The following is a 14,631-nucleotide window of genomic DNA, read 5'->3' on the forward strand; positions in this document are numbered from 1 at the left end:
CTTTCCCGCCATTTGCCTGCTTGTCAAAGCAAAATAATTTTCCTGCATGCTTTCTGCAAAATTTGCTACAAAGTTCCCTGCAGCATGGCCCAGGCAGTCTATACCACCAGTAGCGATGGAGACCTGTCATGTTCTTGGTGTTACTTTGGAAGACACATCACACCTGGCTAAACACCTTTGGTTCATTTTATGTAGCACCAAGTATATAAAAAATACTAGAATCATGTCATTTCTTGACCAATATAATGCAGTTTCTGTTAATTGGGTCTCCTAGAAGATTTAGTTACAAGCACCTTTATTCAATAACTTCTGAAGCAGCCTTTGCCTCTCTTTGCTTGTTGAGGCCCACGGCAAGAACTTCCATCCAGCAGACCAGCTGGATCTCACAGGGTGCTACTGGAAGGTGGCAGGCAGTAAGGTGATACCCCAACAGTTCAGGAGATTTTCCTGTAAGGATTAGTTAAAGGGCACCTGTGTAAGTCAGTCTGTACGCTGGGATTACAAATTAATCAGAGATGGGGTACACTGATTTCAATGCATCACCAGCTTAGCTGTGATTCTGATTGCACAAGCAAGCAAAGACTCAATGCAATTAAGTTCTCTGTGTTTACAGGAAAAAAGATAATCCCTTCAAGTAGTTAAGGTCCCTCTCCTAATTTTGCAGTAACAGTTGTGGTCCTAACGCTCTGCTTCACTTTGACAAATCCTAACCTTTTCTTAATTATGAAAGATTTTATCACACCATATGGACTTCATTTTTTTTTTTTTCCTGTTTTATAAAGCTTCCAGGTTGTATTTTTATGGAACCAAAATATTTTACTTTTACAGAGCTATACAGTTGTCAGCTGTCTTATAACGGGAACAGCTAATGAAATTAAGCAGTGTTAGAAGAGGAGATGACTTTCCATAGAAGAGGAAACACTTTTCTCACCCAGCATCTAGTCAGTACTGACTTTCCCCACAGCAACTCACATCAGGCAAATAACAGAGCTCTGGACACAGCACACCTCGGAGGGGATATTAAAGTTTCAGTGCTTCAGAGCACACATTTCAGCATGATTTGTTAAAACTGGATTAATGCTGATTTGCATCTGCTCCACCCTGTCCTGGATACACAGCCATCCTACATTGCATACCATCCATTGGCATTTAAATACCATCTTTCCAACCCCACATCTTCAGGCAGGTCATTTCCCACCTGTCAGATATGTGAAATAACAGTCCTAAGAGTTTAATGGCAATGTATTTCTAGGATTAGTATACACCAAGAAAAAAAACAATCAGGAAGATTTACATGGATAATGTGACTATATTTATTAATCCCAATGACAGCTTAATTCAACATCTGTAAATGCTGTATCATGAAGATCTCTACAGTGCAAGCATATTGCTTTAGAGTGGAAAAGATTATTGGTGCATTTTATATTTGCTGCACAAATTGAACAAATGTGTAATTCAGAATAATAAAGTATCAGTAATCCTGCTATGTGGGTGTTGAGAAAAATAACTTTACAGAAGTCCTTGGAGAAAAGCAAGGGCATTTGAACAGGAGACTCTGTCTAACATATTACAACCTAGTACCAGCAATATATTTCTAGCTAGTATTCAAAGCCAAGCATGGTGTCCACTCACCAACCCCAGAAGAATTTAAGTTGCAGTAGCTTGCAGTGCAGTACTGTACTTCAGCTTTACTGTTGATTCCAGTTATCATGCAGGCATCCTGCACCAGACAGACTAGTGTAACTTTTGGAATTCTGTTTCACAGCAGTAATGCTGTCTTGAAGAAAGATTATGGTTTCTTTTTTTAAGAAAACCACTATGTTTTAAAGTGTTTCCCAATGCATGAACAGAAGACCCATCAGCTGTTCAGAAAACAAAATTTCCTTTATTATAAAGTTCCTGAAACAGTAAACACCTTATCAGAAGTACAATGAACTGGCACTATTTCTTTAAAATGTTGAACTGTCTTCCAGGAACAGCACCTGGAATATTCAAGAGAGCTCTTAATCCATGGAATAACTTGGCGCAAGGCCCACCTTCCTCCCTGTCCCCTGCCAGCACCACCAGTGGAGAATGGGCAGTTAATTTTTATGTGCATGTCCTACCTAACAGCTCTCAGTCTTCACCTGGTAGATTGCAAGCTGGAATTCACCCTTTGGTATTTACGGATCCTCAACTGAAAAGCGTAAGAAATGAGACAAATTGCAATGCAAATTCAGCTTTGGACAATAAAAGGATTATTTTATAGAACTTTCAGTTTAATGACTAAAAAAATCTATAGCCTCTTGCTTAAAGAGGTGAATGTAGCAACAAGGCAGGAAGAGGCAAGGCTTTGCTTTCAACTAGATGTTTGCTGTTTATTCCAGCAACTGCAACAGAGGCATAGGCCTGGACCCCCCACCTATAGACATAGTTCATGTCCCTTGCATCAGAACCATAGAAATAACAATTCTCCAGCAATTTCTAAGAACATCTGCACTTCCATTCCTTTCAGCTTGCTTCATTCAAGCAGACAACAGCCATGCTCCCAGTGTTACGAAGGCAGCCAGCAAGTGCCCAGTCTGGAGCGGGGACTGAGAGAGCATTGCCCACAAGGGACAAAGATTTGATTCCTTCTCCGCAACCACCCCCTTCCCCACAAACACTTTAAGGCATAAGCAGCTTTTTTCAGATGAACTGTGTATGTACATGCAGTCCTCCGTATTCATGGAGCTGCGGAAAACCAGCTCTTCTTCACAAGCTAGTGATTTGTTCCCAGTCTTAATGTGTTACTTCTCTAGTAACTAAGCCTCTCAAAACCGTTAACCTCAATAGCCCCTTTCTACAGCATCGGGTAGGAATACCTCATTCACAGCTTTACCCACACTTATGGTAGAACAGAAATAGCTTCAAGTGTGTGGGACTGGCTGACAGTCCTGCAGTTAAATGTTATAGAAAATTTTCCTATTATAGGGCCAATCTAAGATGCCTTGTTTATAAATTATACTATTAAACTTTCACAACTTTATACAAATTCTTAATGATGTTAAAAAACACTGTACAAAGCCACCTTAAGGCACAAAAAGTTAAACAGAAATGCAGCCCACTGGAAATCTCAAAGCAGCCAATTCAAGAGAAGCTGGCCTTGTAATAAGTACATAGTTCATTTATGCATGTTAAGCTTCATTGTCATACATTACAAACAGTAAATATAGGACAAAATGTATGCTGCTCAGCATCTACTCTTTTTCATTAGTACCAGTCCCCATCTGAGACATGACCTGTGGTTACAAACAGGAACTGAAACAGGTGTATGTCCCTCGAATGATTTGCTATGGGCAACCATGAGCTATTACACATTTAGGGATGCAGATACAGCAACATTGTTCTGTAAGGGTGGGATGTGAGCATGCTTCCACCTCAGTGCTTTGCTCAACTTTGTAAAGTTGGAAGTATGGATGTGAAAAAAAGAGTAAAAGTGTCAGTGATGGAGGCTGGGAGAAATTGTAGTCTTGCACAAAAGAATTTCATAAGTTAATGTCCCCTCACCCAAGCAAATTGTCTTGAGCAAATGAGTGAACAGTAAAAGAAAGATGCCCATGAAGAGTACTGTTGTGCCTAAAAAGTCTGAAACAAATCAGCTTTGTAGGAATATGCAGTAATGGAGCTATCGTCCACCTCCAGAAACACCCAGATAAAAGCTACTCTGTTGGCTCCAGGATTCTTGTTTAACTTCTACTAATGGCCAGCCAGAGCTATCCAAGAAAATCTTGCATGGTATCTTCTTAGTAGGAGTCTATAGGTTACTGTCTACAGGAGGGGAAAAAACAGCAAATGACTAATTTCTCCAGAGTATGAAAGGCATCTCTGCATTACAATATAAAACACATCCAAACTCAATTATGAGTACTAGTGGATATGTTCTTATATGAAGGTCTTCAAGGAGTGAGAAGTTGCCCTATCTACATGAATATTCAGTATGTAATTCCATAGGGGAAGAAGCCTGACAGAACGGTTTAATTTAGGTGCAATTTTTCTGATGTGGCTTCAAGGGAAGGCAACCAGACCACTGGCAAGGAAGCCTTATAGAAAAATACTCATTGCCCCACTCAGTGTCACACTGCTTTTGGTTCAGTTTTCTTCTTTACTAGTGCTTTTTCTCCCACCCTTACAGCAAGGCTAATTAGATCACCTCAGTACTGCTTGTGGTGTTAATAAGCCATTAACCTTTTGTGTGAAGGAGGAATTGTAATATTAGCACAGAGCACTGAACTCCTGTTCGCTAAAGAGTAAGAACATTCTTGGTACATTTGAAATTAGGAAAGTCTGTAGCAACATGGAAAAAAGGAAAAACTAGCTTAAGAGTTTCTATTCATTGTTTTATAGCAAGAAAGCTTTTGTCAGGGTTTATTATAAAGAAACAGCGTAAGGAAACCAAATAAATAGTTGAATAGTTAACACTATGCAATATAATAGTACTAAACGTCAATTACATAACAATTAAACTTTGGAACAGCATCAATATGAAAGATTTCTTAGAAAACTAGGACTCAGTCCGAGATCCTCAGACCTGTACATTGCAAAACCCAGTCAATTTTGACGCCCAGCTGGTCCCAGCTTTGTCCTCTGAGGGACCGTGTCCATTGAGAACTATGACCCATCCATACAGCTCCCTAATTCGACTCTGCCCCATCATACACATGCTGTTTTTCCAAGTGTCTAACGGAGAGTGATCAGGAAGCACGAGGTATGAGTTGTGCTTCATTGTTTCAGAGGAAGCGGTATCTTCTTCCTCATCTGATAGCTATATTGAACAAGGTTATGCAATTTAGCCTAAGGATGTTTCTTTCTGCCTTAAAGCAGCTGTTAGAGGAACAGAAAGAAGGCAGAAATGACCTCATGCTCCCAGTAAAACCCCAGCCGGGTTCTGGGTGGAGGTGGAGTCAAGGGCTGACTTATTAGTTGGACAAACTGTCTGATCAAACATGGTGAAGTCATGAAAAGAACTTCAGTAACTTCAGTAGAGCTACATCAGACCCTCTGCCATTCCTTTTTTCCACTCATCAACACTGTGCAGCCACACTGAGCTGGATTCTATTAGCACATCTTGCCCAACACAGGAGGGGAAGGGAGCAATCTCTGCTGGCTCTCAAGAGTGACTTAAGCAAATTCATCACCCTCTGGAGCAGCATTTTACTGTGCTCCCAAATAAAGAAGTATCACCACTCTGATCTGGAATTGTTCCCCAATACAAATTTCTTTACCTGTGGGACATGCACATCTCTTCCTAGAGAAGCGCAGCTCACTGTTCAGTATACACCACATAAGTCTGGGTCTTTGACTGGATGTAAACAAAGAAATATATACACAGTATAACTTTGAAATCTGCATGTCAAACCAGTTAATCAAATTCTCCTCTCATAATTTTCAGATCAGTAGATAGTTCCACTGAAGTCAGGAGTGCTAAAAGGTGTTTGAGGAAAACCCAGCATTATATATTTGCATTAAATGTCAAAACATATCCTAAAATACTCCTCTTGACATCTGTCACTGAAACACTTCCAATGTCAACTTCTCCAGAACACTGGAACAATTAACAAAAACTTTGCTACCAAGCAACAAAAAAACCCAGAAATAAAAATTACAAACAAAAATAAGCTTTTTATCTTTGTTACATTCCTGTCAGCCACTTGAAATCTTGTTTATCTGTTCCATGAAATTAAAAACTTGGCACATTTTCCTTGGATGCCATTTATCAACATTTTCTTTTATCTAGAACATTTATTGCATATCAGAAATTCACTTGGCTAGGATATATTTGTTTAGTAGAAAACACTGCCTTCCAGTTATAGCTATGAAGCTCCACACAGTTCAGTAAATGAATTCTCCTGGTATTTCTTGCAGTAATGGTTCCTCAAATTTAAACCGTTTGGAAATGGCTTTCTGCTCAGTTACTTTTTCTTTTTCTGACTGCCTACATTGTCCCAGTGTATATGAAGCCACTACAATTAGTTCTTCTGTCACTATGGATTCTTCCTCTTCAGTCTTCTCAGCATCTACTGATTTTTCAGAGGCAGAATCTGCATCTTTCTGGGTGATATCACTGGTCTCCCCTCCTGTACTCTTATTCCAGGCCCTGCAAGCAGGATTATCGCTTTGTTCTAACCATGGATGTTGAAGACATTCTTCAGCAGTTGCCCGGTCCCTGCAGAGGAAGGAAAGTGTTAAAATAAGTGTCCAAATGAATTTGAAATCCAGTACCTTGCAGAAGAGATCCATCCAAGGATATGACTGTATTAGAGACAGACAGATAGAAGTTAAAAAAAGCACTGATATCTATCTTTTGCCAAAAAAGACCAACAGCAGCCCAAGGAGATGAACTGCTAACATTTAAAATAAAGGAGTTCATAGATCCTTAAATATCAGTTTACACTCCCATGTTTAAACTTTCAAAGTTTATACAGATTTTTTTTTTTTATATATATAGGAAAATTATCCAATCCTTACTTTATTCAAGTATTCCCATAGACAAGCAGTAGGCAATTTCAATAGTTGACATGCCCCATGAAGAACTGGTAAAGTTCCACAGAAAACCCCTTTTCTATTTTGAGACCTGGAATTTCCAGTTTGCTGCCCATCGAGAAAAGCATACTAATGAACCAGAAGAGTAAGGTACTCTACCAACTCATAAAAAAAAAAAAAAGGCTCAAAGCATAGTTCGTTTAAAAGACATCAAAGTACCTGCAAGGAAAGTCAGTATACTGTACCACATGTTACAATTCATATACAGTTTTCTGAAATCAATTTGAGTTTTAATTACTAACACTTGGACACATTCAGAATATGCAGATTTGGAGGGAAATGGAGGAATTCTCTTTTCATATACACAAAACATACTAGCACAATGAAATATGAATAATCAAAGTTACCTTATACTTTAAAAATGAAAATGCCAGCACTTGCTACATTTAAGATTAATTCAGTCTGACATACTAGCATATACAATTGTGTATTTTACTTACTCGGGTTTCTTAACAAGCAGAGTTTTGATGAAATCCACGGCAGACTCTGATATGAGGTCAAAGTCTTCTCCAGAGTAAGTTACATTCATTTGAGATATATTTAAGAATGTTTCTTGTTTATCATCTCCTAAGAAAGGTGATATCCCTGTTAGCATAACATATGCCAGTACTCCAATGCTCCTAGATTAAAAGTAAAAAACAGAAGAGCAGTTTTTTAGGGTTTTGTTTTTTTAAAAAAAACTTTTCAGTAAAGTTATGATAACTATTAATTTGTTCAACTTACCACATGTCAGTTGCTGTACTGATTGGATCATAACTCAGAATTTCAGGAGCTATTCAGGGAAAAAAAACCAAGGGTTTTTTGTCATATGCAGACATTACATTGTAGTTATATAGTGCAATAACAGGCATGTGGTAAAATTTAAGATAAGCCATTTGAAGCATGACAGTCTTTTGAAATCAAGATATTTCTATTCAAGTTAAGTGATTACTATCATTCATTGGTTTTAAGTAAAAAAAAAAAAATTGTTTTCCTTTTATTACCATCTTCAGAAGCCAGGCCAGTCTCCTTCCCAATTAAGGAAGCTGTATACAAATTTCTTAAGGAAAAATCGGAAATATCCAACATTCCATGTTCCAGCACTGAAACCCATGCCCATAAAGATATACCATACAACTTAAAGATATTTTCAAGTATGTTTTCAAGGTCTGGAATGATTTGGTTTTTTAAAAAAATAAAATGGCTACAAACCTCCACAGGCTAAAATACTATATTAAGAGACTGAGTATGTAATTTTGAACTCTTAATCCAAGTAATACTTATTATCACTGCTGGTAAGAATCATCTAAAGCATGTACTCATCTTCAACACAAGCACACAATTATCACTCAGACTAGCAAGGCTTGCCTGTTCTACCTTTTACAGCAGTACCATGTCCAAGTAATAACCTGATCTTTCAACACAGTAACTACGCAGCCAGTCTGGCATTCCCCAAATTGAGGTAGTTTCTCTTTTCACTTCCCAAAAGCCTGGACTATACATTTCTCCTATAGTAACAACTTACCTACATATTCTGGAGTTCCCATTATTTCTCTTAGTTCCTCACTGCTCTTCATTATTCTGGAAAGGCCAAAATCTACTATCTTAATGTCTCCCAGAGGAGACTTACTGGTTAGTAGAATATTTTGGGGCTGAAAAACAAAAGGAGGAGACTTTCAGGATCACCCAAATCAAAAGGAAGAGACTTTCAGGATCACCCAAATCTAATGTCTATAACACCATATTGCATAATTATTTTAGATCATGAATAGCAATAATGAATTCCATAACAAGTATGATACCCAGGATCACTTATTTATTTCCCCCAAGGTGAACTTGAAGAGACACGTAGGCTAAAAGGAGCAGCAGGATTTTCTGTTTATAACCGAGAATCAAACATCTACCTTTATTAGCTTAGAACACATACAAAACACATGCTAATAGCTATCATTTAACAATAGCATATAAATACCTCCACATTTGTACCTTTTAGTCCTTCGTATCACCTGTTTAACTCCCCTTCCCATCACCTTTTTAACTCCCCTTCCCTCCTTGCTTCCTTCCAATAGATGGTATAAAATACCTCCTGTTGAAGGGTACCCAAAACCAGCCAATCATTTTAAAAAGCCTGAACACATAAAACTATTTTGACTACACCTGTTTAAAGAAAGTCTGTTGCAACCGACCTCAATCTTGTTCAAAGTACAAACAATTGTATTACAGAACACTAACTGAAGAACAGTTTAAAAAATACAGCAGCCTGAAAAACAGGTTTTTAAGAGCATCACCTTTGGATAAACTTGTTTGCTCTGACGTCACTAGATCTTGGCTGTCATCCTTCAAAGCAACTTTGTGGTCATTAAGAAGTTCCTTACCATCTATTTTAAAAGCCAGCTCAGTTAAAAAAAAAAATCTGAAAACTAACTTTAGACAACAGGTCTTCAAGATTTTTTGCAGCTGAAGCATATCCTTGCCAAAAAAAAAAAAAAGGTGTGACTCTCCCTGCCCCCAGGCCAATGATCACATTGGGTTCTATCATTAACTTCTCTGAATGGTAACACTGACAGTTGACACTGCATTCATGCCTTTGCTAAGCACAAGTTCCATGAAAGTGAAGAAGCCTTTATTTATTGGGAACCTGGATCGTCTTGCATCAGGGGTGGCTGAAAAGGGAGGAGGGCAAAACATTGACACCAAAGCAACCACTGACTGATAATCCAACTGGATTAACACCAGCATTTATACTTTTTCCCTAATCACTGAGCCATTCTGTCCTCATCACCTAGTCAATCATGAAGGCAGCTTTCACATGAATAGCCTTGCTTTTGAACACAGAAATAAAACTGTGCAAGAACATTTTAAAAACCTTGGGCCAGTTCTTTCTGCAAGACCTAAATATAGTCAAGTTCTTTCATTCCTGCAAACTTAAACCATGGTATTTCAGACTCCATGATATTGTCAATCTATTTTCTGTTTGTAAATCTATTAAGAACAGCTTATTTTTTGCTTACAAACTGGTGGCTGTACAAAGGCTTTTGGAGCTGTGCATTACCATATGCTTTATAGTTCACATTTATTCTCTATTTGTATTAGAAAAGCAAACATCCAAAAAAGCTGACCATGCCTCCCTAATTAGTCTCTCAGATGTTCTTCCCAGTGGGAAATTTAGTTACTTTCTGAAGAGGCAAGTAGAAAGCACAAGAAAACCATTTGTTCTCTATATTTAAACAAGGAAAAGTTTTTCATGGAAATGTTTTGTGATACGAAAAAGTTTCTATTGTCTTTTTTTAAAAACAATCTTATACTCAAAACACACCTATGCAGGAAAAAAATTGCCTACAGTATGAATTGAGTCATAACCCTAAATCAATTCATAATTAAATGTCAGTTGTTTTCTTCTTTTAAGGAATCATTATGGGGTTCATGTGAAGTGACAGTTTAAACACCAGCATGAAACCTTAAAGAAGCCATAGCTTTGAACTTAACCATAGTTTTCAGCTTGACACAATTACTCTAAAACTTTAAGAAAAGGAAGATCATTTTCCCACATCTGTAATGCTGTTTCTCTTTTGTTTTTCCTCTGCTATAATACACCTAGGTTTGCCTAATGCTAATTAGCCCACAAAGGCAAGAGAGATGCAGGCCAGAGGCTCACCTGGTAGCCTTTCTAAAAACGGTCTTTCACTCTTACCATCAAGCAGTAATGAAATGGCTGATGAAAACTGTCAAATGGCAACATTTAAAAACCTCCCCCTCTACTGCAGTAAGGCTTAAAGGTTCCAATTTACATCCTTTTATGTTGTGCACTGAATGAAAACATAAAAAGAGGAAAATCCTTGGCTAAATGGACAATCTCAATGGATGTACTTTACTACAAGATTGGTATGTGCACAGAAGCCACAATGTGGCCACACAAGTCCAGACCAATGCCATAGTTAGCACAACCAGAAACGGGTACCTTGGGAAAGATTATAGAAACAAGACAAAAAGTTGTATTTTCCAGGCATACTGTCAACAGCTAGAAACTTGGGCTTTAGGAATTTGATATGTTGGTCATACCTGTATCATCATGTTAAGAGTAATAGCAGTGAAAAGCATCATTTGTAATTGCAAATATTAACTAGTCTTATGTATTCCACTTAAATTGGACTAAACTACTGTCACATGAAGAACATAGCTTTCTTGACACTATGAACATCAGCGCAAAGGCCAAACTAAGGCAATGTATACAAAGATCAGGTCTCATCTGGAAACTTATTCTGTGAGTCACACAAATTGTTTGTAATAAATGTACTTAGTAAAATAAGATACCCTTCAACCCTACCTTGCCAGCAGGTTTTAGAATCTTATAAACTGACTATATAATGGCAAAATCCATACATTGCAAATTTGCCATTATCCCAGAAGTTTCTATGAGCCTCTGGCCCTAATATTGCTTGTATCTTTAGTTGGTTTCAAGAAGAGTATGACTAAGTGTCATGGTTTAACCCCAGCCAGCAACTAAACACCACGCAGCCGCTCACTCACTCCCCCCACCCAGTGGGATGGGGGAGAAAATCAGGAAAAGAAGCAAAACCCGTGGGTTGAGATAAGAACGGTTTAATAGAACAGAAAAAGAAGAAACTAATAATGATAATGATAACACTAATAAAATGAGAACAGAAATAATGAAAGGATTGGAATGTACAAATGATGCGCAGTGCAATTGCTCACTACCCGCCGACCGACACCCCGCCAGTCCCCGAGCGGCGAATCCCTGCCCCCACTTCCCTGTTCCTATACTAGATGGGACGTCACATGGTATGGAATACACCGTTGGCCAGTTTGGGTCAGGTGCCCTGGCTGTGTCCTGTGCCAACTTCTTGTGCCCCTCCAGCTTTCTCACTGGCTGGGCATGAGAAGCCGAAAAATCCTTGACATTAGTCTAAACACTACTGAGCAACAACTGAAAACATCAGTGTTATCAACATTCTTCACATACTGAACTCAAAACACAGCACTGTACCAGCTACTAGGAAGACAGTTAACTCTATCCCAGCTGAAACCAGGACACTAAGGACACACGATAAAGGTCATGTTTTTAAACTAATCAATGCCTCACCTTAACCCGCAACGTTAATAAAGTTAGGTATCTAATTTTGTAATACTATAAAAAAAATCAGATCTCTAGAAGAAAAGACAGAAATTATCCAAGGAATAATGCACAGAAACAGGAAAAAGACTAGCTGGGATACCCCAGCTACATTGCATGTAAAGATGCTAAATTAGGCTGATCAGTCTGCCCTAAAAAAAAATTAAAGGACTCCCATATCTTTAAAGCAATTGAAATGTAAGAGCAGAGTTTGCTTGGGGGTTGGGGTTTTTTTGGTCAATGTGTACAAGTGGAAAAAATGCAACAGTCACTAAAAGAGTAGACATATTAGATTGGCATCACACTTAATTTCCCAAAATAAGCAATGCCAGGTCCCATAAATTAAGAAATAAGGCTATAATCAAAATAGGTTCTGTAGAACCTGGATACTCTATACCTGCCTATTAACAAACAGCTAATTGCTATAAAGGTTTGAACTCCAGATTAAACTGTTCTTTTGCCTTGAAAAATTGGTATTTTAATTGTTAACTCTTTTCTTAGTTTCCTGGGTGTATTGGGTTTGCGTGGCAGAGGTTTGGTAGCAGGGGTGGGGGCTACGGATGGCTCCTGTGAGAAGCTGCTAGAAGCTTCCCCAGCTCCAAGTCAGACCTGCTGCTAGCCATCAGTGACAGTGGTAGTGCCTCTGGGATAACATATTTAAGAAGGGGAAACCTGCAGCAGAGAGGGGAGTGGGATGTGAGAGAAAACCCTATGCAGACACCAAGGTCAGTGAAGGAGGGGAGGAGGTGCACTGGAGGAGGGGATGCCCCTGCAGCCCATGTTGAGACAAGAGGCAGCTAGTCCTTCCTCAGCCCCCATGCCTTTTTAAGTTCTCTTCCATTCCCAACTACTTTAAGCTTTTACCAAACACCAATTCAAGATCAAATCAAACAGCAAACGAAAACACAGAGAAAGGAGTCTTCCCTTACTCTGCAGCTTTTATGCACCATTAAAAGGAGATGAAAGACTCCTGACTACAGTCTATGCACACCCTACAAATTAAATACCATCAACACAATACTGTCAAGTGATACTTAATTTGCACTCAGTAGCATTATATTTGCTCTTTCTCCAAGCCAAAACTGGATTACATGATTGTATTTTGCTATTCAAAACAAGCCATATTTCAACCATCTTTCAGGAGAACCATGCTTTTGGAAAGAAATGTGGCGACCAAGCCACATCAAAATATCCCATTTTTTTTCTGCAGTGTTTAGTCTCATAGGAAAAATCTTGCATCTATTAAGGGGGGGCAGACAGAAGCTAAAGCAAGCTAGCTGCCAGTGTCACAGATCTGGTTGATTAGATTTATAATATAAAACTACAACAACAAGCAGACAATCACATACTGACAACCATTTGGACTTAAATTCTTCTGGGGGTAGAGCCTGACCTCTTTGAAGGTGCAACATATGGAAAATTGGATGGACCTTTCCAAAGGTATTTGTACCAGCTAGATGAAAGGGAAACCTTTAGAGACACAAAGGTGAAACTAATAGCACAAGGAAAATATTTTAGCAAGAATTTGTAAACTTTTGATATTGGCAAAAACCTTGCTTAACAGCAGTATACTTTGCACAAGTCTTCCAAATGTCACCCCACAAAAGCAAGTATTTAGTAAATTCCATGGTGCTGTAAGCCACTAGGTAAAGCAGCATGAGCCATACTATACAACAGAAGATGGTTTGAGGCCAGTGGGTTAACAAACATGCAGCCAAAACCAGCACCCAACTTCAATTTTTGAGTTCCTTGAAAAATGGGCCTTTTTTTAGTCTTGCAAGGCATGTGGGTCAATCAACCTTTGCAAGTCATGGTTTTTAATCCTACAGTTTCCATAATCTTTATTTGCCAATATTCTGAAGACTTCCCTAAGCCTTATTTTGCAAAAAACCAATAATCTTATATATCATGAAAGTAATCACACTGTAATTAGGACTCCTATTAAGATCCACTTTTCAAAAACACATCACACACTGCACTAACATATAAACATATTAAACTCAAACACTAGACAATTTGCTCTGCTAATTATCTTTTATAAGCCAGCAAAGCAACACTGGATCTTTCAGTGAGAACTAGATATGCTCAATTTTATAACATAAGTTTTCTGATCAGTTGGAAAGTTTTTAAGTAATCTTTTTCTGAACTTTGAAAAAGCTACATGTCTGCAAGCTGTAGTCAACACCCCAGTCTACTTTTGCCTTTAAGTACTATAGTCAAATAAAGCACAACAAACGCATTTCTGATTACAGATACCCAGCAGATAGTGCTAAGGACCACCACAGCTTCAACTACAAACATGCCTGAATATATACTGTCCACAAAGACATATTTTAATTTTACATACTTCGCTTCAAGGAAATTCAATGGCCAACCATAGGAGAGACACCCAGTATCTTGTATAAGCGTAGTGGAACTTTAAGGAATTCTAACTGCTCATTTTCAGTCCTTCTGAACACTTATTCTCACATCACTTGCTAAAAATTTTCCATTAATTATTTTAGTATATTAATATTCTGTGTGTGTGACTAAATCAATGGGCTACAGAAAGTTTTAAAGTATTCCACAGATAATTTGAATAAATGGTTGGAAAACCAGGCAGGTGACATATTTGTGTGCAAATATTACTCATCATCTGCCTCAGCTGATGAATGGTTCATGATGTGCTAGGTTAATATATTAAGTATGTACAGCCTGATACTGGAATCTACTGGTAGCTTTGTAATACTGCCAAAATGCAATTAAGTATAAGTAAGGACCTCAGCAACAGAACAACCATGTAGCAGCTTACTACTTACTTAGTAAATATGGGAATTGGACATTGAATTTGAAAATTTTAATGAAAGATACTTTTTATACTGCCTTAGTAATAAAGTAGTCTAAGCTCAAAATGAGATAAAATTGCATCTTCCATATGAGTATATGGATAGAAGGTAAGAAAATTAACTGCAGCTTGCTGC

General features: G+C 38.2%; 1 protein-coding gene across 1 annotated transcript in view; it reads right to left on the minus strand.

The window, feature by feature from the left end:
• Nucleotides 1-1,865: 1,865 nt before the first annotated feature.
• The window catches only part of STK17A (serine/threonine kinase 17a), a 29,414-nt gene continuing 16,648 nt past the window's right edge, over nucleotides 1,866-14,631 (minus strand). The window contains exons 4-7 of the mRNA XM_052795655.1: nucleotides 8,066-8,192; nucleotides 7,285-7,333; nucleotides 7,002-7,181; nucleotides 1,866-6,184 (exon numbers count right to left, since the gene is read on the minus strand). Coding sequence (XP_052651615.1) covers nucleotides 5,851-6,184; nucleotides 7,002-7,181; nucleotides 7,285-7,333; nucleotides 8,066-8,192 — 690 coding nt within the window. The 3' untranslated portion in view covers nucleotides 1,866-5,850. The remainder of the gene's footprint in view (nucleotides 6,185-7,001; nucleotides 7,182-7,284; nucleotides 7,334-8,065; nucleotides 8,193-14,631) is intronic.

This window comes from Harpia harpyja, chromosome 1, assembly GCF_026419915.1.
Source record: "Harpia harpyja isolate bHarHar1 chromosome 1, bHarHar1 primary haplotype, whole genome shotgun sequence".
Classification (NCBI taxonomy): Eukaryota; Metazoa; Chordata; class Aves; order Accipitriformes; family Accipitridae; genus Harpia; species Harpia harpyja.